Below are 26,658 nucleotides of genomic sequence, written 5' to 3' on the forward strand. Positions count from 1 at the left end.
TTAAATACAGCATTCTAGTTCATTAGCTGTCCTCACTGAGAGTGTGTGTTGGGAAACAACCCCTCTGTGATTTGTAGCATCAGCTCTATTCTGTTTAAAGTGATGGTGTTTTGTCCTTTCTTCCAGAGTTGCAAGTCACATTGCTGGTTCAGGGCCTGCAGGATGTATGTTGTACTTCCATGCTTCTTAGCCAGAGTAATCAGCTTCTAACAGACTTAAATCTGCTTGTTTCTGTCATTTTAAAATTTTCAGCAACATCTTAAGTTTTCATCTCAGTTCTCTCATAATTGGTTTTCACAACATTGTAGAAATATTTTGGAGTTTTTTCTTTGTCATTTCTGCTTTGAAAAGTAACTGACTTTTTTAAAGAAGAGCAGTTAATTTGGCAGACTTGCAGCTGGCATACAGAGGTGTGCATAGAACTGCCAACAGGCTCTTTGACTTCTGCTAAAAGTCCTGTGATGACCTACCTGTAAGGTGGAAGCACCACCAGCACCTCCCTATGGAGCAGGTCAATCCCAAGCGTTAGTATTTGGGATCAGTCACTGTAGTTGTGATAAACAAATCGAGATACAAGATGGCTCTGCAGAAATTTGCAGAAGATATAGGAACTGTGTTTTTTAATAGAACTTACGTGCTTTCCAACAACCTCAATGGTATTTTTAATGATGGTTGTTTCAGAACTATATATTGTGTTACTTGCAAAGTAAAACAATTTCCTCTGTTTATCATAAATTCATGTAAATTATTGAAGTGATAAATCCTTTGACGTAAATCCTAATATATGATTCTGTCATCTAAGCATTAGATTAGTTTAACATTCTGTTAATAACCATTCTTACCTTGCTTTTCCCCACAAATACTGCACAGCCACAGAACAGCATGCCTGATGTCATCATCTGGATGATCCGAGGGGAGAAGAGGCTGGCGTATGCTCGAGTTCCCGCACACCAAGTGCTCTATTCCACAACGAGCCCCGAGTCCTCTGGAAAATACTGTGGAAAGACCCAAACAATCTTCTTAAAGGTACTTCCCCATCCTTTAAAAAATAATTAACTCCCTAAACTATGATGCCTTCTGACATGAGCATGGAACATACAGACAAATTATGAACAAGGTGTCAAAACTCAGGATGGATTGAAAGCAGCTGCATGAACCTTCCTCAAAGCACCCAGAAATTAGTGTGAAGTTCATCATAAGACAGTTAGAACCAGCATCAGCCCCTAACTCTGAGGCTTTTCTGAAAGAGCTGCAAATTGCAATAGGACTTCTACAGTGTGGCTGGGGCTGGTGTTTTGGGGTTGGACGTGAATGGAGGCTTTCGGAGGGAATAACTAGTGCAAGCCAGAGAAGTTCCAAAAACCTATTAAAAGTTTTGGATGGTTTTCTGCAAGTAACACAGGGCGTGTCTACACCCAGCAGTTCCCTGGTGTGTTCTCTGTATTGAGTCTTGCTCTTGAACAGGAATTACTTTCTCCATTTAAGTTTATATTATCTTTAATTGGAATAAACATAACCAGAAAAAAAGCAATCTGACTGCTGGACACTGGCATTTAGAGCATTGTAATGTGCACAGTACTGGCAGTTACACTGGTGAACCCTTCAGAGCAGCCAGGCCTGTATCTTCCTGGGTTCATGGCCACCCTCTGACCACGCGTGTTACAGTGCGTTGTTCCTGCACTGGGCGACCCGGTCCCACTGCCCTCTGCATCCCGGAGTGTCCTGAGCACTAATACTGAAACCAACATTGACTTTTTAAGCTATTGGCATAACTAAAACCTCATTGCTGGATGAAACCTGGGAGAGGGAACAGGGATGATCCTACTGTTAGAGTGTTTGGTTTATACGTGCCCCAGGCAGGTACCATTTAATTCATATTTTCTTCCTGAACTATTTATTAGTGGGTTTTGAGGAAATGCAGTATAGGAAGAGATAAATAAATCATGTATTATAACTCATATCTCTCTCTTCTTGTGTATATTTTATTGAAAGCTACAATACCTGCATAACATAACAAAGAATAACATTTTTTGTTTGTGTGCCAGTACCCACAGGACAAGACGAAAGATGTCAAAATGCCTGTGGAGCTGCGAATTAACATTTGGCTTGGACTCAGCGCGGTGGAAAAGAAGTTTAATAGCTTTGCAGAGGGAACGTTCAGTGTTTTTGCAGAAATGGTATGTCTGTTGTTGCTTTCTTACTTCAAACTTGGACGTGAGTGTTAGGAATTCAGTGAAATCGGAGCTCTTGTGAATGTTTTTTTGCACACCGGGCAGAAAGGGAGAGTAGTACTTACTTATTCTACTGAAACAAGTAGACCCTGTTCCAGGCAGTTAATGATCAAGTCCATTGTGCCCACCAGAGGAACTTCAGCAGAGGAGATTCTGAACTGGTTAATCAGGTGAAAATCTAGCTAACTCCAGTGATTTCAAAGACATTTATTTTAGATTTTTATCAGTGTAATTAAGATTGGGATCTAGATCATTATGTTTTGGCATGTGAATAACCGTTTTTTTTTAATTGCTTCTTCACTTCTACAAATGATACTTGGATACGAGTGGTTTTGTTTAATAATGGTTCTTTTGTAGCAGTAGAAAATTTACTGTGACAGGAAAAACTGATCAAACCCAGTAGATTTTGCTGACAAAAGGGTATAATATGATAACATTTCAATGGTAGAAAATTTGGAATAAAAATGCTTGAAATAGTCCCACAGCATATAATAGAGACTTTGAAGGATAATGGTAAGTGGGAGGTGTCTTTTATATGCCCCATCACCTAATGGTGAGGGAAAAGAGGTGGAAAAGAACGAGAGGACCATGCATTTAGGGAACAGAAGAAATTTGTTTGAATAATGTAATGGAACTTTATTTAACAAAGCTTTAATTTGGAGGAAGTTTGACTGTGATTGTAGAGAGGCATTGCGCTGAGAAGACAGTTTAGTTTAGCAGTGGAATGAAGGCAACAAATTAATGATGACATTGCAGAGTAATGTGGGAAGGGAGTACTTAATTTCAGAGAAAGGAAACATATAGTAGAATGTTTCAGTTGTAACAGTTACGTAATTTATTTTTTTTTTCCCTCCTAAAAGCTTTTTATTATTCCTGAAGTACTGATTTTTTCTTTCTTCTCAAACAGTATGAAAATCAGGCTCTTCTTTTCGGAAAGTGGGGTACCTCAGGCCTTGTTGGTCGCCACAAGTTTTCTGATGTCACAGGAAAAATCAAACTGAAAAGAGAGTACTTTCTACCCCCAAAAGGCTGGGAGTGGGAAGGAGAATGGATGGTTGATCCTGAAAGAAGGTCAGAGTTTTTTAATTTTATACACACAGGAGTAGAGGAGTTCAATCTCAGGTTGCAAAGTAAAAGCTCCTCTCTGTTTTCTTGGCTGAGACAGAGATTTTAAGATTAACTGTGTAGGACAGCAAAAGCCAGCCAATAGTGAAAGCTCATTAATACCACTACAATTGACATTACCTTTTTTAAAAAGTCAAATAAAACATACAACAGGAAGAACGCGTCCATTGCATCCATTTTCCCAGGAACCAGCTTGGGGCTTAGAAGTGCTGGGAAGTGCTGATGGGTGCATTGCTTATATCCTCTGTGTCTCTGCCTCATCTTTAAAAAAGGGACAGTAGTAGTTTCCTGTTCCTAGAAAGCTACTGTGAGGATCACTCGTGTCTGCGTGAGGTTCTGGGGTCCTGCTGTCATGGCTCCCGACAAGACCGTTAGACAGCTACATCTTCTATAGAAAAACAGTGCAGGAAAAATAACTGCTATTATCTGATCCATTTTAAAATCATATCAGTTTATAGGTATGAATGGATGCATTTATTTTCCTATTCAATGACTAGTTTTTATTTCAATGAATAATCAGACATGAAGAAAAACAATAACAGACATGGAGATATTTTCTCAGAAAATGGAAAAAACTCTTAGTGTTGAACTGCACGAGCATGGTTGTGCCTTGCGTCTGCTTTTATTGCAGAACACTCTGCATGGCTTTATGTGGCCAGCAGGTGGCATTCTAGAGCGTACTGCAGTGCTTTCTGAAGCACGGTTACACGTGGAAATCAAGGCTATTTTGTCTGATTTAATGTTCTCTTTGTTTCTTTTACTTGCAAGTTAGAAAAATATTAACCAACTGATTACTTGCCTTGTCAACAGCACAAAGGGGCACAAAATAAAGTACAACACCAGATGTTAGTGCACAGCTGGGTATATGAACCTCTAGCTGTCGTGTGCAGTCTGGGCTTTGCTGCACTTAAGTATATGATGTTTTCTCTTTTTCCAAGAGGAAGTGTTGAAGCAGATCCTGACTAACACAGCAGTTAAACACTCCTACTTGTCACTCCTCCTTAGGTGTGATGGGCCTCCTGTTGCTTACTGCTGCTGGAGCTGTGTCAGCTTTGGGATACATTCTAAGGAAATAAGTAGCCCTCGAACAGATGAGGGCTGTGCTGTACTCTCTTAATACAGAGAACTTCCCAAAGTGGACAATCCAGAATTCCAGCACCTGTGCACATTCTTGTACATAGTTTCTCCGTATTTTCTGTAGCTAATTAAAATATATTTGCTTTGGTATGATGTTTGCTTTGGACTTGCAGCTTGTTGACTGAAGCTGATGCTGGTCATACTGAGTTTACTGACGAAGTGTATGAAAACGAGAGTCGCTATCCCGGAGGGGAGTGGAAAGCAGCAGAAGAAGGTTACACAGATGTGGTGAGACTTGTATATTTTTCACTGAATAAATAAAGGCTTCAGAGAAGGAGTTCTAGGATTTTCTACACAGTGTATTTCATCCATTAATGAACAGAACTGTTATGTTTTTCCCTACATAAAAGAACGGAGAAAAAGCTCCACCGCCCCGTGAGTTCACGTGTCCTTTTGGATGGATGTGGGAAGATGACGCCTGGAAATCTGATTTAAATCGAGCAGTGGATGAGCATGGTAAGATTTACTGTTCATCTGCTGGTGATTAGGATGATCTGCCATAGTCTATACTGAAGGAGGATGCATATCAAGACTGTAGCAACATCAAGGAAGTATTTGGATAGCAGTTGCTTAAGGAATCAGATGAAATGACATTGAGAAAGCATTCACTGTTTGCATCTGTTTCTACTTCCATTTTAATCACTGTTCCATCAAACTCACTGTTCTCATTGAGCCTTTCTTGGATCAAAAGGGCCCGTATATGTAATGAATGCATTTAGAAGTGCCTACTAGAAAGAGAATCACATAATCTAAGAAACTGTACATGGGTCTTAACTGCAGCAGAGATGACAATTTTGAGCCAAAAGCTTTGACTGATTAAAAAAATGAAGGTGACTGCAAACAGTAATCTACTAACATGAGAGGTTCCAGTTGGGAAAACTGTATGTATAAAACTGGAAATCAAACCCTTCCTTGTTTGAAATAAGTTTCCAGAACCTTTTTCCCAAGTCCAATGTTAATGCAGTTGTCGTGGTTTAGACCGAATTGACCAACCAGTAGCAGTAATTGGGCTTGTTTTAGAGAAGTCAGAAGCTGAAGCTGAGAACATTAGGCCTCTGTAATTGCAGCAGGAATATGTGGCAAAGGCAGGTTGGGATCTGTCTGGTGATTTAGCCAGGGGACAAGCCACCAGGCAATGCCACGCGGTGACACTTGTGTGTGCTGGTCACACACCACACAAGGGGTGAGATTCCTGTCTTGTGTGGAGAGAGAGCTGTGCAGGACTGAACAGGATGAAGTCCTAACAGTATGAAACTGGTTATTAGGCAATTCTGAAATTCAAAAGACTTCACAGTTGTTCTGTGAAGAGTGTGATGCTGCTCGACAGAGTTTTTCGGGCAGGGGGTACTACTCACCTGACCAGGTGATCTTCCTTGGGGCTTGCCTGTGTTTCTGGGAATACACCAACTCATCAATTCTGCTTTAGGATGGGAGTATGGAATTACTATCCCTCCGGACACGAAGCCCAAGTCATGGGTTGCTGCAGAGAAAATGTACCACACGCACCGTCGGCGGAGGCTGGTGCGGAAGCGTAAGAGGGATCCGGCTCAAGCGGGAGCAGCAGGAAGGGTAAGAGAGGAGAAGGGCACTCGGAGACTTCCACATTGTCACAGCTTGAGACTTTGGTTATTGTAAATCCACATGAGATTGCTCATTTTCTGATCTTGTATGTTTTCATTATATGCCTTTTCTTTGGTTTTTTTAAATTGGTATTTCCAGCGGTGGTTTGGGAGGGGGTTACTGTGCCTGCCAGAGCAAGTGCCAGGTGTTTTTTACATTCATACGACACACTGGATAACAAGGATTTATGTCTTCCAGGCAATGTCGTCATATGAAGATCAGGAAGGATGGGAATATGCTTCCTTGATCGGCTGGAAATTTCACTGGAAACAACGCAGTTCTGACACTTTCCGTCGAAGACGATGGAGACGAAAAATGGCTCCCTCCGAGACACACGGCGCGGCAGCGATCTTCAGACTTGAAGGTGCTCTGGTAAGGGACAGTTTATCAAAAGTCTTTAAAAGTGCAATCTGTTAATTTACAGTAAGTAAACAATTAAGTGTATATATCAGCTATTTTAGTCCCTATCTTAGTTATCAGCTGTATTTAGTCCCCATAGTCTCTGTGTTCACAAATGTGCAGTAACTTTCTTTTCTAACGTCAGGGAGCGGACACGAGTGTTGAGGAGGGCGAAGGGAAGAGTTCAGACAAAACCAAGGAGTCGGCTACAACCGTGTTTGGTGCCAACACACCTCTTGTCTCCTGCTACTTTGACAGTAGGTTCTTTAACAATTCCTGTCTTAGAAACCACCTTGGTGAAAGAAGCCCAAATAACATTAGTTGGTATCTTTCATTTCGGGATTGTGTTGGAACAAACATCCTCGGGTGCTGGCTCGCTGGTATTAGCACACTTCTCACTAGAAAAGCAGAAACGTTACTACAGCTTGTGCTCGAGTTAAAACGTGTAAGGCATTTTTGTAAATCCAAAATAACTTTGTTACAGAAAAGAAGCCTGTATAATGCTGCTGAACTTTTTGTATTTATTTGATACAGGAGTATACACTTACCATCTGCGCTGTTACATCTACCAGGCAAGAAATCTCATGGCTTTAGACAAAGACAGTTTTTCAGGTACAGAAAAATTCTGCTAATCCTGGGTGCAGAAAATCTTCTGCAATGAAGGTGTAACTTGATTTAGCTCTAGAATGTTGCTAATTAGAATTAAAATTCCACTGGAAAGTCAGAGAACAAATTGAAATTAGATTCTGTAAGAGTATGACGTTACACTGCCTTTAAATAAGTTCAGCCAAAGATAAATTCTAAGCTGCCCATTTCATCTTTTCTTTCCTCATCAATCTCCATTTGCATCCTTCTTTCTCTCCCTGTTTTCATTAATAATTGAGTAAGTGTAATGCATTTGTTAATTTGTTACAGAAGCTGTAGAGCTATAGATATTTTAGTGCTGTTTCCTGAAAGAAGGGGGGTTTGTACAGCTGCCTGTGTGTATTTGATCTTATTTCAATATGCAGCACTTAAAAGAAATACAAAGAACCAATAATAAATGCCTCTAATTTGCATATGTAGAATTCAAGATGGGTGCCTCAGATGCAGTCTCACATAGACCAGCATATCTATTTTCTTCTAAAACTAGTTTGCAGTGTTAGCCAAATTTTGTAACAGCCTGATCAGGCAACTGACCTCCAGGTAACCTTCAAAGTAGCCTCTAGTCCTTAGGAATTGCCATTTGTCAGGGAGATGCTAATGATCCTCATCAAAGTACCTTCCTCCGAGCTCTTAATGAGTTAAAGACCTGCCAAGCCCTGGGCCTGGACCACTGCAGTCCTGTTTCACAGGAAGAGATTGCTGTAAATAAGCATGTTTGAACCCAAAGCCTGATCTGCCCAATGCCACCTGGGAGAATTGGTTGGTTGGCACCTGGTCAGGGCTCTGGAATGGTTTCTCTGAGCCATTGATGAGACTCCACACTTGTATATCAATGGGGACAATAAAAAAAAAAAGCTTCTACAGAAGTATTTAAGAGGAGATCAATATAGCCAGTGTTGCATTTTTGTTTGCAGGTTCTCTTTCTGATTTAAAAGTTGTTTTACCGTTTTCATTTATCACTCTGTTAATCAAGACTTGTATAAAGGTAATTCCATTTAGTAATCAAATGGAATTTGCTCTCTTTAATGTAAATTATGTGTATGTGTGCGCTTTTGTTTTATATAGAATGGCTTATAGAACTGTAATGGCAGAAGAAAAATAACACACTGTATTTGATTAGAATTGTGTGTGTGTACCTTACGGCTCGGTGGGGTCTTGTTTGTAACAATCTGCTTCTGGTCTCTGTTGGTGTCCAGATCCCTACGCTCACGTCTCTTTCCTCCACCAAAGCAAAACGACTGAGATCATTCATTCAACTCTAAATCCTACGTGGGACCAAACTCTCATATTTAATGAAATTGACATCTACGGGGACCCTCAGACCGTAGCCCAAAACCCTCCTCATGTTGTCATTGAACTCTTTGACAGTGACCAAGTGGTAGGTGAATGCTTTTTACCCTGATTAGTTTTTATTTATTGATATTAATTGTGAATGACGTTACTGGCTCTGATTGCCATTTTGGGCTGCAGGGTAAAGATGAATTCCTTGGGAGAAGTGTTTGTTCCCCCATGGTCAAGTTAGTGCCAGAAGAGGACATCACACCAAAGCTGCTCTGGTATCCTGTGACAAACAATGGCAAAGCTGCTGGGGACATTCTGTTTGCTGCAGAGCTTATCTTGAGGGACAAGGTATGTTTCTTATACATAGATATTTGTGTGTGTGGATATAATATAATGTGATGTAGTATATAGCCTTTCTCAGTGAGTCACACTGTGAAGAATTGTCTTAATACTTATTTAAGGAAGATGAGAGAAACTAATACTCGTGTTTGTCTTACCAGGGTGGCACCAACCTTCCGATTCTTCCCTCACAGCGAGCACCAAAGCTCTACATGGTTCCTCAGGGAATCAGACCGGTTGTTCAGCTCACTGCAGTTGAGGTACAGTTTGCTCTTAAACTAAGGGAACACACGTACGTCCCCTCAGCCTCTGGAGCAGGGCTGTGTATTTGCTGGTGCATGTTTCATAGTCAGAAATATGGGGGATTATTGTCTTTAAGTAGTTTTGAGTTTCATTTTTTCCATCAACTTCTCTAGAACAACCACCTTGAAATATTTTGCCTGACACATTTTATTATTGAAAAGACTTAATTTCATCACCGTATGTTTTGAGTATCATCTGAAGCATATTGGTATCTCTCCCACTTTGACTTGTGTTGGGTTTTATTTTACAGATTCTGGCTTGGGGGTTGCGAAACATGAAAAACTACCAACTGGCCCCTGTTATGTCTCCGAGTCTCATTGTGGAATGCGGGGGTGAAATGGTGGAATCTGTGGTGATCAAAAACCTCAAAAAGACACCAAATTTTCCATCTTCTGTTCTCTTCATGAAAGTTGTATGTTGCAAAAAACTCTATGCCAGCTATCGATACCAAAATCGGTTCTCCCCCACTTGGAAAGGGCAAGGATTTGTTATGAGAGAATGAGCAGAAAAACTTGCACATCCTTTTTTCATTTAAGAAATCTGCCAAGCCTGAAAATTCCAATACAGATCATGTAAACGTCTGTAAGATGTTGATAAATTATAAAATTTTATATGCACAATCCAGTGTAGTATATATATATTTATTTGAAAAGGCACCTGTAGATGTGTGGCTGCTTTCCCGCTGCTTGGATGGGAATTGTGCAAGAGTCAAGAAAAATCAAGATTTGAGGCAATTAAAATTATTCTCATTGATGTTTATTGAACTGTAATATAAGGTTAGAAATCTTCCTTCACTGTACGGCCATAGAACATAGTAGTTCTGTGCAGCAGTAGTTTAACATCGTAGTAGTTAAATAAATGAAGTAACAGCTCAAACTTAGCGGGGGGGATATTTATTCTTCATTTTCCTTCTGTTTGTTTTATAACCAACCTCTAACCTTTTGTTTTCAGCTATTGCCAAAAGAGGAGTTATACAGCCCCTCTCTCGTGATTAAAGTCATTGACCACAGGCCGTTTGGGCGGAAGCCCATCGTGGGACAGTGCACCATCGATCTCCTGGAGAGCTTTCGCTGTGACCCCTACACCACCACAGAAGACATCGCCCCCCAGATGAAAGGTAGTGGATGGGAAATGGAAATTTCTACTTCCCTACGAGATGCCAGAATGACCTGTCTTTGGTGTAAACTCTTCCTGCTGTTCTGATAAACAGCCATCTCCTCTTGGGCACTTCCTTGGAGACAGTGTTAGCTAAAGAAAAGCAAAGTCTAGCTCGGGGTGTTCACTAGTGCACTCCTCTGTGGGTGCAGGAGGGGACAGTGCAAAGGCCGGGCTGTGCCCTGCTCCGGTCCCCAACAGCCCTCGTTTGTATCAGCTTGGCCTTCCCCTGTGGGAGAGCACCCCTGCACTGGTACCAACGCAGATCCAGCAAAGCTCTCTGAATACAATGCTGACCTTTTCCTCTAGGTTTTTTCCAACTTTCGCTCTTTTTTTATTTCTAAAGATCTGAGAAATGCTTGCATATCCTGCACAAAAATATACTGTGTATTTTTAGCAAAAAAAATGGCAACTAATTGCTTTCTTTAGAGGATCAAGCATACAGCCAGTGAATTATTTTACATCTTCTGTAAGTGTTTGGATTTCCAATCTGATGGAAATGTTTGGTAAGCTATTTTTCCGAGGCCACGTTGCCTTAATGCAGTCTCTGGTTGCAGTGAGCCTGCTCTCGGCTGCGCCGCGCCAGGAGACGGTGATCGAGATGGAGGACACGCAGCCCCTGCTCGCAGCTCAGGTAACCTCTGGACTTTCTCCTCAGTCCCTCTCTGGACAGACCTGCCAGAGACACCCAGCCTTCTGGGAAGCCACAGCCTGGCCCCTCGCACTGTGACACCACCCACAGCTCATCCCACCCAAACAGGCTTTCTGCAAAAACACCTCCTTTCTTTCCTTTCCTCTTCTGCCTTGCGAATCTCTCAACTGCTCCGATTCTTTCAGGACCACCTCAAGACAACTTTACTTTCCAGGTAAACAATAATTCACCTTGCAGAATTTTACCCTTGGCTTGAAACATGAGTGAAGATAAATTCCAGACAGTTACACTTTCAAGGAAAGATTTTCAATTATTTTACAACTGTAAAATGTTCCCCTTACCTAGATGATCTTTTCATAAATTTCTGGTGGCCTCTTTTTTAAAGGAAGCACAAAAGTTAGACCCTTTAATATAGTAATTTATTACCTTTAGGCTTTTAATCCATAACTTTGATTTTTCAAAAAGGCAGAACTTTTTATTTTCTTACAGAGATCCCAAAGTAAATACTGAATTTAACCTTTCCAACTCTCCCTGCTCTCTGAGTTTGTTATTGGCGGCAGTTCTTCTTCATCTCTTCTTCTGTATTTAATGTAATGATATTCAGGCTCTCACAGACCATCTTCTTCTATTTACTTTCATCGCACAAGTAAATTGTCCTGAATATTTCATTTAGAACATATCAAACTTTTATCTGAATTACACCTTCTGTTCCAATAGAAGCACTTTATTGCTGGTACAGAGAATTTTTATTTCCTTTAAAAATTTTAATGAAATAGATTTAAAAAAAGAAAAAATAGCACTTTGAACCAGCTGGCAAAAGTGATTGACTTTGTGTATTTGATTTCAACTGTAAGAGGGGAAAGTTGAAATGCTATGTAAGGTGAAACACGATTTCCTTTTGAGTTTGACATCACCCAAAAGAAATGTATTATAATGCAAGGTCCAGTGACAGCGTCCATATGAGAGGGAGATTATGTTCACAACTATTTAAAGTGAAATAAGTACCACTGGAAAGTGTAAGTGAAATGCAGGACACGAAGTGCCAGGATTTCCTAAGTTCCGTTGCAATTTGCAGTGTTTGAGCAGTCTGTCAGCAGCAGTCAGCAGAATGGCCTCTCCCACCGCGGTGCACGTAGGTACCTGGGGCGGGGGCCGCGGGGCTGCGCCGCGCTCGGCACTCGCTGCGGAGAGGGATTTTGGAGGAGATGGTGCTCGTGTAGGATTAGGGTATCCGTCTGCTGAAACTCTTACGAGATGGGTACCGTATGTATGAAATACTCAAAAACGTTTTTGTATGTCAGTTTATCTGGACTCTATGTACTAAAGCACAAAAATCAGCAGGAATTATTTAACCACACCATAATATTTAAACTTTATTTAAAAGTCCACTTCCTGGAGAATAAAATAAATCCACAGTAAATATAATTCTAACTTTTATAGGGATCCACTATGTCTCTTGATTTTCTTTCCATAATTTCTAGATGTTCAAAAAGCTAATAGTTCAGTGTTAGTGTCTTGCAAACGTGTAACAGTGTAGGGTGAAGTCACCGGGCACGCTACAAACCAGCAGTAACCGTTACATGTGAATATTTCACTCCAAAATCTCAAATTTCTCCTGTGGTGTTTTACTCTGGGTTTTGGGATTCTGCGAGCACATCCTGCTTACCAGTGGTAGTAGCGATAATAGTTCAGATATTGAAGATGTATCATTTGCTTGGGAAATTTTTAAAGAACGTCTTAAGGTTTTGATTATTTTTTTTTCTTAATCTCTTCTACCTTAAGCTACAAAGTGCATTATTTGAAGGTATATCTGCAGAACAGAAACGGGAGTAGCTCTGCAGGATGTACCAGAGCCATGGCCTGACCCACTGATGCCTTGGGCTTCTACTCATAAAATGTCTTCCATATTTCCTCTGCTTTGCACCAAAGATTATGGGTTATGCCTTTAAATTAAAACACCGGGTGTTAATCACACTTGCTGATCAGAGCTTCCAAGCGGGGTGCATGGGGCTTGCTCTTAACGGCCTCTCTGGGCATAATTACAATATCCGTCATGTAACTGGTGAAGCATTTTGGATTGTGCAGGTTGTTATTGCACTTATACCCATAAATCTATAACATACAAACTCGTTGATACTGTAATTTACAGTTCTTATTTTTTTCATACTCCTGAAAAATCCACAGCCTGTGAACAACTGAAAAACTATAGTACAAGGGAAGGCTATTAAGCATTAGCAAATTGTTTTATAAAGAAGTAAATGTTCAAAAAATGCAAAAAAAACCCCACCCCATACCTTTTACGTATGTGAATTTTGTTTGGAAAAGAATCTCTGGAATAGATTCGGATTTGTAAGTGTTTTTAAAAACCCTTTTTCATGTGAAATACATGAGCTGTGCACACTCTGCACTGCAGATGAAAGCAGGGGCCGAGGGAAGCAGAAAGTGGACTCCAGAGTGTGACGCTGCGGTGGCACCACAACAGAACAGAGTTTCTCTCAGGTTCCCTTGTTACCTGAAGAATAAAGCACGGGGTGATAATGTCCTGAAAACTTACCTTTTAATATTTTTGTACATATACGTATCTACACTCCAGTTTAATACCTAGGACATACTGCTAGCTGAAAAAAAAAAAAATCGAAACACATGGTGTCTGAATATATTTTAACAGTATTTATAAATTATTGATGTTAGGAACTTACTTTACATACATTCTGTATACAGAAACTAAACTTTTAAAGCCTTTTTAACTGTATAAAATTCTACAGATCCTATCCTTACCCTTGTTTTTATTTTGTTCTTTTTTATGACTTGATCCTCACGAGCAGCTGACAGAAAAGGTAACGTACACTACTTTTAAAGATCTACACATTACTTTCTCGTAAACGAACTGAAAAACCAGTGTATCAGACTGCCTTCTAAATGAGCATATCGAGTGTATGGATAAGAACAGGAATCTCTGAAAATATCTGACATAAAAGCTGTGATCTGCTTGTACTGACGACATGCTGTGTATTTTGGTTCACTTCACTGGTCACTGGTTCTCTGTACAGTGTGACAGAAAAGAGACTTTAGCTCCCAATAACAGATTTTTTTTATTTGCTTTTCTTTAAGGAGGAAGAAATTGTTGATTGGTGGAGCAAATTTTATGCTTCAGTAGGAGAACACGAAAAATGCGGACAGTATATTAAAAAAGGATACGACACTTTAAAGGTATTGCTCAGGATAAAGTAAATTAATGTATCTCAATGTTTATAGGCCTAAAACCCAGTCAGAGCTGGGCCCTTTGTTTTTTTTAAATGTTCTTCAAAATTTAACTGCCCACGTCCATTCCTAATTCACGTGGTGAAATTAAGGTTTTTAAGAAAAGTTATCTTTGCTTCTTTTCTACCTAACTACATTAATTAAGTGATATATTCAGAGTCTAATCCCACCTTCAGCCCAATGGGCTTTTACTGTGGGTTTCTCTGGGTGCCAGGCACCTCCTGCATCACCCTGCACATGGACAAAGTGGGACCCGGGGGCGCAGCGCTCGTACCCGCTGTTGGTTACAGGCTGAAGCCAGGCCCCTTCCCTTCCTCATCTCATACACCTAACCAAGAGAGCAAAGATAAGCTTCTGAAATGCTGTCTACTCATTTTTAACAGGGCCTAAATGAAGCCTGACAGCATGTTCTTCAAACATTGCATTTGCTTCCACTTGATGTCAAAATAAAAATAGTTGGAAATGCTTTGGTTCCTTAAGACATTCCATCAAACACACAATAGCCTTGGCAGTGTGATAAGTTCTGAACTGCACTTTTTCCTTTTTCTTTTCTTTTTCTAAGGTGTATGACTGTGAGTTGGAAAAAGTACCTGAGTTTAATAGCTTAACAGACTTCTGTGACACATTTAAACTATACAGAGGCAAATCTGAGGACAGCGATGATCCATCAGTGGTCGGGGAATTCAAGGTAAATTTCAAATGATCGGCAACAAACAAATGCTGGATGTGGGGGTGTGTGTGCAAGCCCAATGCTGGATGCAGGTGTGTGTGTGTATAACCCCAATGCTGGATGCAGGTGTGTGTGTGTATAACCCCAGTGCTGGATGCAGGTGTGTGTGTGTTCACACTGTGAAGAATTGTCTTAATACTTATTTAAGGAAGATGAGAGAAACTAATACTCGTGTTTGTCTTACCAGGGTGGCACCAACCTTCCGATTCTTCCCTCACAGCGAGCACCAAAGCTCTACATGGTTCCTCAGGGAATCAGACCGGTTGTTCAGCTCACTGCAGTTGAGGTACAGTTTGCTCTTAAACTAAGGGAACACACGTACGTCCCCTCAGCCTCTGGAGCAGGGCTGTGTATTTGCTGGTGCATGTTTCATAGTCAGAAATATGGGGGATTATTGTCTTTAAGTAGTTTTGAGTTTCATTTTTTCCATCAACTTCTCTAGAACAACCACCTTGAAATATTTTGCCTGACACATTTTATTATTGAAAAGACTTAATTTCATCACCGTATGTTTTGAGTATCATCTGAAGCATATTGGTATCTCTCCCACTTTGACTTGTGTTGGGTTTTATTTTACAGATTCTGGCTTGGGGGTTGCGAAACATGAAAAACTACCAACTGGCCCCTGTTATGTCTCCGAGTCTCATTGTGGAATGCGGGGGTGAAATGGTGGAATCTGTGGTGATCAAAAACCTCAAAAAGACACCAAATTTTCCATCTTCTGTTCTCTTCATGAAAGTTGTATGTTGCAAAAAACTCTATGCCAGCTATCGATACCAAAATCGGTTCTCCCCCACTTGGAAAGGGCAAGGATTTGTTATGAGAGAATGAGCAGAAAAACTTGCACATCCTTTTTTGATTTAAGAAATCTGCCAAGCCTGAAAATTCCAAATACAGATCATGTAAACGTCTGTAAGATGTTGATAAATTATAAAATTTTATATGCACAATCCAGTGTAGTATATATATATTTATTTGAAAAGGCACCTGTAGATGTGTGGCTGCTTTCCCGCTGCTTGGATGGGAATTGTGCAAGAGTCAAGAAAAATCAAGATTTGAGGCAATTAAAATTATTCTCATTGATGTTTATTGAACTGTAATATAAGGTTAGAAATCTTCCTTCACTGTACGGCCATAGAACATAGTAGTTCTGTGCAGCAGTAGTTTAACATCGTAGTAGTTAAATAAATGAAGTAACAGCTCAAACTTAGCGGGGGGGATATTTATTCTTCATTTTCCTTCTGTTTGTTTTATAACCAACCTCTAACCTTTTGTTTTCAGCTATTGCCAAAAGAGGAGTTATACAGCCCCTCTCTCGTGATTAAAGTCATTGACCACAGGCCGTTTGGGCGGAAGCCCATCGTGGGACAGTGCACCATCGATCTCCTGGAGAGCTTTCGCTGTGACCCCTACACCACCACAGAAGACATCGCCCCCCAGATGAAAGGTAGTGGATGGGAAATGGAAATTTCTACTTCCCTACGAGATGCCAGAATGACCTGTCTTTGGTGTAAACTCTTCCTGCTGTTCTGATAAACAGCCATCTCCTCTTGGGCACTTCCTTGGAGACAGTGTTAGCTAAAGAAAAACAAAGTCTAGCTCGGGGTGTTCACTAGTGCACTCCTCTGTGGGTGCAGGAGGGGACAGTGCAAAGGCCGGGCTGTGCCCTGCTCCGGTCCCCAACAGCCCTCGTTTGTATCAGCTTGGCCTTCCCCTGTGGGAGAGCACCCCTGCACTGGTACCAACGCAGATCCAGCAAAGCTCTCTGAATACAATGCTGACCTTTTCCTCTAGGTTTTTTCCAACTTTCGCTCTTTTTTTATTTCTAAAGATCTGAGAAATGCTTGCATATCCTGCACAAAAATATACTGTGTATTTTTAGCAAAAAAAATGGCAACTAATTGCTTTCTTTAGAGGATCAAGCATACAGCCAGTGAATTATTTTACATCTTCTGTAAGTGTTTGGATTTCCAATCTGATGGAAATGTTTGGTAAGCTATTTTTCCGAGGCCACGTTGCCTTAATGCAGTCTCTGGTTGCAGTGAGCCTGCTCTCGGCTGCGCCGCGCCAGGAGACGGTGATCGAGATGGAGGACACGCAGCCCCTGCTCGCAGCTCAGGTAACCTCTGGACTTTCTCCTCAGTCCCTCTCTGGACAGACCTGCCAGAGACACCCAGCCTTCTGGGAAGCCACAGCCTGGCCCCTCGCACTGTGACACCACCCACAGCTCATCCCACCCAAACAGGCTTTCTGCAAAAACACCTCCTTTCTTTCCTTTCCTCTTCTGCCTTGCGAATCTCTCAACTGCTCCGATTCTTTCAGGACCACCTCAAGACAACTTTACTTTCCAGGTAAACAATAATTCACCTTGCAGAATTTTACCCTTGGCTTGAAACATGAGTGAAGATAAATTCCAGACAGTTACACTTTCAAGGAAAGATTTTCAATTATTTTACAACTGTAAAATGTTCCCCTTACCTAGATGATCTTTTCATAAATTTCTGGTGGCCTCTTTTTTAAAGGAAGCACAAAAGTTAGACCCTTTAATATAGTAATTTATTACCTTTAGGCTTTTAATCCATAACTTTGATTTTTCAAAAAGGCAGAACTTTTTATTTTCTTACAGAGATCCCAAAGTAAATACTGAATTTAACCTTTCCAACTCTCCCTGCTCTCTGAGTTTGTTATTGGCGGCAGTTCTTCTTCATCTCTTCTTCTGTATTTAATGTAATGATATTCAGGCTCTCACAGACCATCTTCTTCTATTTACTTTCATCGCACAAGTAAATTGTCCTGAATATTTCATTTAGAACATATCAAACTTTTATCTGAATTACACCTTCTGTTCCAATAGAAGCACTTTATTGCTGGTACAGAGAATTTTTATTTCCTTTAAAAATTTTAATGAAATAGATTTAAAAAAAGAAAAAATAGCACTTTGAACCAGCTGGCAAAAGTGATTGACTTTGTGTATTTGATTTCAACTGTAAGAGGGGAAAGTTGAAATGCTATGTAAGGTGAAACACGATTTCCTTTTGAGTTTGACATCACCCAAAAGAAATGTATTATAATGCAAGGTCCAGTGACAGCGTCCATATGAGAGGGAGATTATGTTCACAACTATTTAAAGTGAAATAAGTACCACTGGAAAGTGTAAGTGAAATGCAGGACACGAAGTGCCAGGATTTCCTAAGTTCCGTTGCAATTTGCAGTGTTTGAGCAGTCTGTCAGCAGCAGTCAGCAGAATGGCCTCTCCCACCGCGGTGCACGTAGGTACCTGGGGCGGGGGCCGCGGGGCTGCGCCGCGCTCGGCACTCGCTGCGGAGAGGGATTTTGGAGGAGATGGTGCTCGTGTAGGATTAGGGTATCCGTCTGCTGAAACTCTTACGAGATGGGTACCGTATGTATGAAATACTCAAAAACGTTTTTGTATGTCAGTTTATCTGGACTCTATGTACTAAAGCACAAAAATCAGCAGGAATTATTTAACCACACCATAATATTTAAACTTTATTTAAAAGTCCACTTCCTGGAGAATAAAATAAATCCACAGTAAATATAATTCTAACTTTTATAGGGATCCACTATGTCTCTTGATTTTCTTTCCATAATTTCTAGATGTTCAAAAAGCTAATAGTTCAGTGTTAGTGTCTTGCAAACGTGTAACAGTGTAGGGTGAAGTCACCGGGCACGCTACAAACCAGCAGTAACCGTTACATGTGAATATTTCACTCCAAAATCTCAAATTTCTCCTGTGGTGTTTTACTCTGGGTTTTGGGATTCTGCGAGCACATCCTGCTTACCAGTGGTAGTAGCGATAATAGTTCAGATATTGAAGATGTATCATTTGCTTGGGAAATTTTTAAAGAACGTCTTAAGGTTTTGATTATTTTTTTTTCTTAATCTCTTCTACCTTAAGCTACAAAGTGCATTATTTGAAGGTATATCTGCAGAACAGAAACAGGAGCAGCTCCACAGGATGTACCAGAGCCATGGCCTGACCTACTGATGCCTTGGGCTTCTACTCATAAAATGTTTTCCATATTTCCTCTGCTTTGCACCAAAGATTATGGGTTATGCCTTTAAATTAAAACACCGGGTGTTAATCACACTTGCTGATCAGAGCTTCCAAGCGGGGTGCATGGGGCTTGCTCTTAACGGCCTCTCTGGGCATAATTACGGTATCCGTCATGTAACTGGTGAAGCATTTTGGATTGTGCAGGTTGTTATTGCACTTATGCCCATAAATCTATAACATACAAACTCATTGATACTGTAATTTACAGTTCTTATTTTTTTCATACTCCTGAAAAATCCACAGCCTGTGAACAACTGAAAAACTATAGTACAAGGGAAGGCTGTTAAGCATTAGCAAATTGTTTTATAAAGAAGTAAATGTTCAAAAAATGCAAAAAAACCTCCACCCCATACCTTTTACGTATGTGAATTTTGTTTGGAAAAGAATCTCTGGAATAGATTCGGATTTGTAAGTGTTTTTAAAAACCCTTTTTCATGTGAAATACATGAGCTGTGCACACTCTGCACTGCAGATGAGAGCAGGGGCCGAGGGAAGCAGTAGGTGGACCCCAGAGTGTGACGCTGCGGTGGCACCACAACTTTTTCATACTCCTGAAAATCCACAGCCTGTGAACAACTGAAAAACTATAGTACAAGGGAAGGCTATTAAGCATTAGCAAATTGTTTTATAAAGAAGTAAATGTTCAAAAAATGCAAAAAAAACCCCACCCCATACCTTTTACGTATGTGAATTTTGTTTGGAAAAGAATTTCTGGAATAGATTCGGATTTGTAAGTGTTTTTAAAAACCCTTTTTCATGTGAAATACATGAGCTGTGCACACTCTGCACTGCAGATGAAAGCAGGGGCCGAGGGAAGCAGAAAGTGGACTCCAGAGTGTGACGCTGCGGTGGCACCACAACAGAACAGAGTTTCTCTCAGGTTCCCTTGTTACCTGAAGAATAAAGCACGGGGTGATAATGTCCTGAAAACTTGCCTTTTAATATTTTTGTACATATATGTATCTACACTCCAGTTTAATACCTAGGACATACTGCTAGCTGAAAAAAAAAAAAATCGAAACACATGGTGTCTGAATATATTTTAACAGTATTTATAAATTATTGATGTTAGGAACTTACTTTACATACATTCTGTATACAGAAACTAAACTTTTAAAGCCTTTTTAACTGTATAAAATTCTACAGATCCTATCCTTACCCTTGTTTTTATTTTGTTCTTTTTTATGACTTGATCCTCACGAGCAGCTGACAGAAAAGGTAACGTACACTACTTTTAAAGATCTACACATTACTTTCTCGTAAACGAACTGAAAAACCAGTGTATCAGACTGCCTTCTAAATGAGCATATCGAGTGTATGGATAAGAACAGGAATCTCTGAAAATATCTGACATAAAAGCTGTGATCTGCTTGTACTGACGACATGCTGTGTATTTTGGTTCACTTCACTGGTCACTGGTTCTCTGTACAGTGTGACAGAAAAGAGACTTTAGCTCCCAATAACAGATTTTTTTTATTTGCTTTTCTTTAAGGAGGAAGAAATTGTTGATTGGTGGAGCAAATTTTATGCTTCAGTAGGAGAACACGAAAAATGTGGACAGTATATTAAAAAAGGATACGACACTTTAAAGGTATTGCTCAGGATAAAGTAAATTAATGTATCTCAATGTTTATAGGCCTAAAACCCAGTCAGAGCTGGGCCCTTTGTTTTTTTTAAATGTTCTTCAAAATTTAACTGCCCACGTCCATTCCTAATTCACGTGGTGAAATTAAGGTTTTTAAGAAAAGTTATCTTTGCTTCTTTTCTACCTAACTACATTAATTAAGTGATATATTCAGAGTCTAATCCCACCTTCAGCCCAATGGGCTTTTACTGTGGGTTTCTCTGGGTGCCAGGCACCTCCTGCATCACCCTGCACATGGACAAAGTGGGACCCGGGGGCGCAGCGCTCGTACCCGCTGTTGGTTACAGGCTGAAGCCAGGCCCCTTCCCTTCCTCATCTCATACACCTAACCAAGAGAGCAAAGATAAGCTTCTGAAATGCTGTCTACTCATTTTTAACAGGGCCTAAATGAAGCCTGACAGCATGTTCTTCAAACATTGCATTTGCTTCCACTTGATGTCAAAATAAAAATAGTTGGAAATGCTTTGGTTCCTTAAGACATTCCATCAAACACACAATAGCCTTGGCAGTGTGATAAGTTCTGAACTGCACTTTTTCCTTTTTCTTTTCTTTTTCTAAGGTGTATGACTGTGAGTTGGAAAAAGTACCTGAGTTTAATAGCTTAACAGACTTCTGTGACACATTTAAACTATACAGAGGCAAATCTGAGGACAGCGATGATCCATCAGTGGTCGGGGAATTCAAGGTAAATTTCAAATGATCGGCAACAAACAAATGCTGGATGTGGGGGTGTGTGTGCAAGCCCAATGCTGGATGCAGGTGTGTGTGTGTATAACTCCAGTGCTGGATGCAGGTGTGTGTGTGTATAACCCCAGTGCTGGATGCAGGTGTGTGTGTGTATAACCCCAATGCTGGATGCAGGTGTGTGTGTGTATAACCCCAGTGCTGGATGCAGGTGTGTGTGTGTATAACCCCAATGCTGGATGCAGGTGTGTGTGTGTATAACCCCAGTGCTGGATGCAGGTGTGTGTGCGAGCCCAGTGCTAGATGCAGGTGTGTGTGCAAGCCCAATGCTGGATGCAGGTGTGTGTGTGTATAACTCCAATGCTGGATGCAGGGGTGTGTACAAGCCACGCCAGCAGTTCTCAGGTAGGTTACTGTCAAGCATTTGTGTTTAAAGACATGTTATTGGGGCAGGAGATGCTCGTAGCTGCTGAGGTGCAGGCTCTGCTTTTTAAGGCAGGAACAGCTAAACATCACTCACACTGAAGGTGAGACGTGTTAATTGAAAACAGTCTTGTTGGTGCTTAAGAGACCTTCCCTGGCACCTGTGGAACAGAACCTGCCCAGAACCTCTTCAACAGGGATGAAGTTTCACCTGCAGATGTTCTGAAGGAAGCACATTTTTAGAATGAATTTGGAAAAGGTATTCTGTACTATTTCTGTGACTCTGTGACTTTTAAAGATTAATGTTAACATTGGATGTAAAATACAAAACCAAACAGAAAAATCCCCCAAACCCAAGCTTTAAATGATGTTTTTGGGGACGGAACCAGATATGAAGTATGTGTTACGTGTTCTCAGCTGGAGCAAACGGAGGGCCTGTGTTGCACTCCAAAGAGCTGCGCTGCCTTACATCGCTAAGGACATGCCTGTGCCTTTGCGGTCAGTCTTCGCTCACGTAAAACACAAGACCTCTACGTGACTGGGGACCAGGCTGGAACTTTGCTCTTCCAACATATAATGAATTAGAAAACCCAAACCTAGCAGAGTGACTTTTCTACATTTATCCTCACTGAGTGTTTATGTTATTTCAGGGCTCCTTTAAGATCTATGCGTTACCCGACGACCCCACTCTCCCGGCTCCCCCCCGGCAGTTCCGGGAGCTGCCGGACAGCGGGCCCCAGGAGTGCATCGTGCGCATCTACATCGTTCGAGCTTTGCAGCTCCAACCCCAGGACAATAACGGGCTGGTGAGACTTCTTGCTTTTGCAGTGTCTGTGAGCTAACTCTGCTGTAGTACACTTTAAACAAAATTAGCCTTGACAACTTTTTCTTAATATTTTTTCTTATTTTGAATAGTGTGATCCTTATATAAAAATATCCCTAAGTAAAAAAGTAATTGAAGACAGAGACAACTATGTCCCTAATACTCTCAACCCAATTTTTGGCAGGTAAGGAACTTTTTTGTGCTTCCAATTTATTGCATTTTAGAATGTTTTCCTATTTTTTAAGGTAGACGTTTATTTGAAATATCCAATGCTCATATTCATAGTTCTACACAGACAGTTAATTGTGAGCTGGGTTGCAGAAGGCATTTCCCTTTGAAACCACTGGACACGAGGGGTGTTTGGCCGCTCTATAGCTTCTCTGTAGCTCCGACTCAAACACGGGCTGTGTCTTCAAGCTGCTCTGTGTTACGCGTTCAAGAATAACAAAATATAAAGTTTTAATTCTGAAAAACTACTTGGCTGTCTCGATGAGTAATCAGCTTCACATGTATTCCCAGTGTGCTGGCCTTTCCTTCAAAGGCTAATAAGATCTTTGAAATACATTAATAGAAAAAGGCTAATTAGGAACAGAGAGGTTGCGTCATCTTTGTAATTGTTGAAAGTCTGGGTCTGTTTTGGTGTCCAGCGTTAGAGGAGGACTTTGATGAGTTAGAGGGTCAGGAGCGGAGGATGAGAAGGATTCCAGAGGATTGGGAAAGCACATTTCCCAGTGACGTGCTACAGGATTTTGCATGCTCAGATTAAGCAAAGAAATGGGCAGCAGAGAGACTTGATTACAGGTACAAAATACCTTCACCATTCCAAGTTTTTCCAGAATGATTCTGGAAGTCAAAGTTAAAAAGTTAGCCTAGAAATGAAGCAAACAAACAAAAGGATGAAGAGAATCATTAACCATACTTTACCTCAAGGGTAATGGATTCAGCAGCTGCAGAAACCGTGAGGCTACGTATCTTGAAAGTAAATTCAGAGAATCCATTTGAGAAAGCTGAAGTCTGTTTTGTGTAGGACAGCTGGATGACAGAGCAATCCCTTCCAGTCAGAGAAGCTAAACATTTGGACCATATTTTTTAAGGCTCCAACTGTGTTTGTATTGTGGTAAAAAAAAATCAAACATTTCTGATCATACAGAAACTGTGGATTGAAGAACCATCCCCTTTCCAGAGTGGCTGCAGAGCCACACCAGTTCCTTTCTCAGTCCCAATCTGAGCTGCTGCACAGGAAACATCTAAGTAATACCTTGTGCAGAAAGGGGGGCTGTAATATCCACAGGAGTACAAATGGAATTATTAATAAGTGCAAATAGAAACTGCAGCCTGAGTGGTAACTACTGCTAGATTTATCAGTATTGGAAGTATCCCTTGTATATTTTGTAAAGCCTATTGCTCAAAAACAAACTAAAAAGTGGGGTTTTAAGGTTGGGGGGTAAGTTTAAAAATAAAAAGTATTGCTCAAATGAGCAATAGCATTAACTGGACATTTTTATGTTTAGAATGTATGAACTCAGCTGCTTCTTGCCTCAAGAAAAGGATCTGAAAATTTCTGTCTATGACTATGACACATTGACTCGTGATGAAAAAGTGGGTGAGACCATCATTGACCTTGAGAACAGATTCCTTTCCCGTTACGGCTCCCACTGTGGCATCCCCCAGCAGTACTGCGTGTAGGTCCTTTGTGCTACTGAAAACTGTGATCTGTAAACTCTAGTACCCTGTCTCTGTACAAAATCTGGGCTTCCTTCAATTACATGGTTAAAAACCAACGCTATGGCTTCTCCTGGGTGCTCTGCAGCTCTGCTCACTCTGCAGCTGAATTTCAAGTTAAGCTCCAGAGTCCTCAGAAAAACCTTGACTAAAAACCATGATGTCAGACATTTTAATATTCTCTTTATATGATAATGTGTGTTACTTCTGTCCAGATAACACACACTTAACAGCATTTTCTGACCCACTCATGGAAATAAATGTGAAGGCACCTGTTAGCATAAATTATTTTGACCTGTAAAGAAAAAATCACTCTGTCTTGCAAGGTAATTGAGCCAGTACCAAATCGTGTCACCCAAACAAACTGGAGTGGCCTCAATGTGGGCAGTTACAGCGCTGCCCTTTCGGAATTGATTTAATGAATACATTTTACATGACATGTAAATGCCCTGAGTAGTGAATAATTTTAGGATGTGTTTCTGTTGTTTTCCTAAAAGTTCAGGTGTGAATACCTGGCGTGATCAGCTAAAACCAACCCAGTTATTACAAAATGTAGCCAGGTTTAAAGGCTATGCTCCTCCTGTCCTCTCAGAGAATGGCAGAAAGATTAACTATGGGGGCCGAGACTACACCTTGGAGGAAGCCGGTGAGCTTGTTCACTTATTTTATATTTCAGTCTTAATTTCATACTGATACAAAACTTTTCAGTTATTTACGGAAAATTAGAAAAATAATTTGATTTTTTAAAATGAGTGCAATTTTCTGTTCAATCTTAAATATCTGGTTTTAATTATTTTCTTTTAAAGTTCAGATTCTGTTTTATGAGCCCCTGTTCTTTTTCCATTTCTTTTCTTTCAGACGCCAACAAAATTTTGCACCAGCATCTTGGTGCAGGTGAGGAGCGGCTGGCTCTCCACATCCTCAGGACCCAGGGCCTGGTTCCCGAACACGTGGAGACGAGGACCTTGTACAGCACCTTCCAGCCCAACATCTCCCAGGTACCTCTGGTTTCTGGGATGCAGAACCGCAGAGTTCTGCATTTGGAGCGTGTTGTCAATAGAGTGGGATCACTCAGGGGAAGAGGCACAGATTAATATTGCTTGGCTGAGAAACTAAAGCAGGTTAGTCTACAAACAACAAAATGCACTTAGGTTTTGCCATTAAGGCCCCAAAATGACACCTTAAACACTGACAGAGTGGAAATTGGGAAAGATTTATTTATTACTTTGTTACTGAAATAAAGGGGAATGTGTGTTTATACCTCACGAACAGCAAAGGAGACAGCCTGGCTCGAGAGTTACACTCAGCAAACGAGACCAAGCCTGTCATTTCTCTACCCGGACCTCTCTGATAGGGAGGAACAAAGGCCAGCATTTGTTTTCTGCATTCACTAGCTCACCAGTGCTGGGATTTTTAAGAAAGTTTCTGCAGCAATCAGAAAGCTTACCTGCAGAAACAGAGAGGCTTGTGTTTGAATGAGGTATGGAATCTGCAGTGGTGCCTGCAGGCAGCAGCCACTGGCTGCAAACTCTCAGCCATGTATGTGAGGCTGCCCCTAATGTCACCTGTGAGAGAACAGAAACTGGGACCTACAGAAAGAGAACTGAAGCGTGTGTAACGTGAGGGACTGGGCGTGCTCCTTCCTGAAATCTGTGCAAGTTCTGACATGGGTAACATGAGTGAGCTCTGCTCCCTGGTCAGAATTAGTACTAAGCATGTCAATAAGCACTTCCACAGAATTACCAGGACAAACCTGGATGCGACAATCCCCCATCCTTCTTCTCCACTGCTACAGGGAAAGCTCCAGATGTGGGTTGATGTTTTCCCCAAGAGCTTAGGACCTCCAGGCCCTCCCTTCAACATCACTCCCCGGAAGGCCAAGAAGTGAGTACCACACATCGGACACACCGTCCGGCAGCCCCAGCAAAGCCATTCAATTCTCCTTCCCAAACGTCCTCTCTCTCAGGTATATCTTGCGGGTGATTGTCTGGAACACCAAAGATGTCCTTCTGGATGAAAAGAGCATCACAGGAGAAGAAATGAGTGACATTTACGTGAAGGGGTAGGAACACTTTGTCGTGTAACAGTCGCAAGTGAGTGATGTTAGAATGTCCTGGGAACACCCAGAGCATGGTTTGGGTCAGCTCTGGGACAGTGCTGGCCTCTGAGCCGTACAGAGGTGTGAGGAGATCAAGCACGGCCAGGCAGAGCACGGTGACAGATCCCAGCAGTTCATCTCCTCAAAGGAGAAGCAACTGAAAAGATAGTAAGGTAGCTTTGGTGCTGCATAACCTGGATTTTTTTTACGTTTTCTAGTCTTAATGTAAAAAATGAAATAGAAATCAGAGAAATATACTACTAGGCTATTGATCTAATGTCTCCTAAGAGGGCAATAAAAAACCCCA

The 26,658-nt window shown here is 41.0% G+C and overlaps 2 protein-coding genes across 4 annotated transcripts in view; both read left to right on the top strand.

The window, feature by feature from the left end:
• Positions 1–26,658, top strand: part of MYOF (myoferlin) — a 61,971-nt gene that overhangs the window by 31,545 nt on the left and 3,768 nt on the right. For both annotated transcript variants that reach the window (XM_014965884.1, XM_014965894.1), the window contains 25 exons: positions 871–1,026; positions 2,046–2,177; positions 3,139–3,302; positions 4,607–4,721; positions 4,844–4,949; positions 5,920–6,062; positions 6,312–6,485; positions 6,658–6,769; positions 7,047–7,124; positions 8,354–8,535; positions 8,628–8,786; positions 8,939–9,037; positions 9,331–9,492; positions 10,032–10,197; positions 10,793–10,869; positions 13,713–13,724; positions 13,999–14,097; positions 14,711–14,836; positions 22,359–22,514; positions 22,624–22,715; positions 24,043–24,213; positions 24,751–24,899; positions 25,112–25,251; positions 26,049–26,137; positions 26,220–26,315. In XM_014965884.1, coding sequence (XP_014821370.1) covers positions 871–1,026; positions 2,046–2,177; positions 3,139–3,302; positions 4,607–4,721; positions 4,844–4,949; positions 5,920–6,062; positions 6,312–6,485; positions 6,658–6,769; positions 7,047–7,124; positions 8,354–8,535; positions 8,628–8,786; positions 8,939–9,037; positions 9,331–9,492; positions 10,032–10,197; positions 10,793–10,869; positions 13,713–13,724; positions 13,999–14,097; positions 14,711–14,836; positions 22,359–22,514; positions 22,624–22,715; positions 24,043–24,213; positions 24,751–24,899; positions 25,112–25,251; positions 26,049–26,137; positions 26,220–26,315 — 3,155 coding nt within the window. The remainder of the gene's footprint in view (positions 1–870; positions 1,027–2,045; positions 2,178–3,138; positions 3,303–4,606; positions 4,722–4,843; positions 4,950–5,919; positions 6,063–6,311; positions 6,486–6,657; positions 6,770–7,046; positions 7,125–8,353; positions 8,536–8,627; positions 8,787–8,938; positions 9,038–9,330; positions 9,493–10,031; positions 10,198–10,792; positions 10,870–13,712; positions 13,725–13,998; positions 14,098–14,710; positions 14,837–22,358; positions 22,515–22,623; positions 22,716–24,042; positions 24,214–24,750; positions 24,900–25,111; positions 25,252–26,048; positions 26,138–26,219; positions 26,316–26,658) is intronic.
• Positions 15,067–20,473, top strand: LOC106902437 (myoferlin-like). Of its 2 annotated transcripts, XM_014965870.1 has the most exons (7): positions 15,067–15,164; positions 15,458–15,619; positions 16,160–16,325; positions 16,921–16,997; positions 17,201–17,229; positions 20,163–20,174; positions 20,449–20,473. In XM_014965870.1, exons 1-6 carry the CDS (start codon positions 15,117–15,119, stop codon positions 20,164–20,166), a joined length of 486 nt encoding a protein of 161 aa, XP_014821356.1. In that variant the 5' UTR covers positions 15,067–15,116; the 3' UTR covers positions 20,167–20,174; positions 20,449–20,473. The 2 variants fall into 2 exon arrangements, with proteins under 2 accessions (XP_014821356.1, XP_014821345.1); XM_014965859.1 differs by lacking the exons at positions 17,201–17,229; positions 20,163–20,174; positions 20,449–20,473 and adding an exon at positions 18,091–18,813.

This window comes from Calidris pugnax, unplaced genomic scaffold (assembly GCF_001431845.1).
Source record: "Calidris pugnax isolate Ruff unplaced genomic scaffold, ASM143184v1 scaffold64, whole genome shotgun sequence".
Classification (NCBI taxonomy): Eukaryota; Metazoa; Chordata; class Aves; order Charadriiformes; family Scolopacidae; genus Calidris; species Calidris pugnax.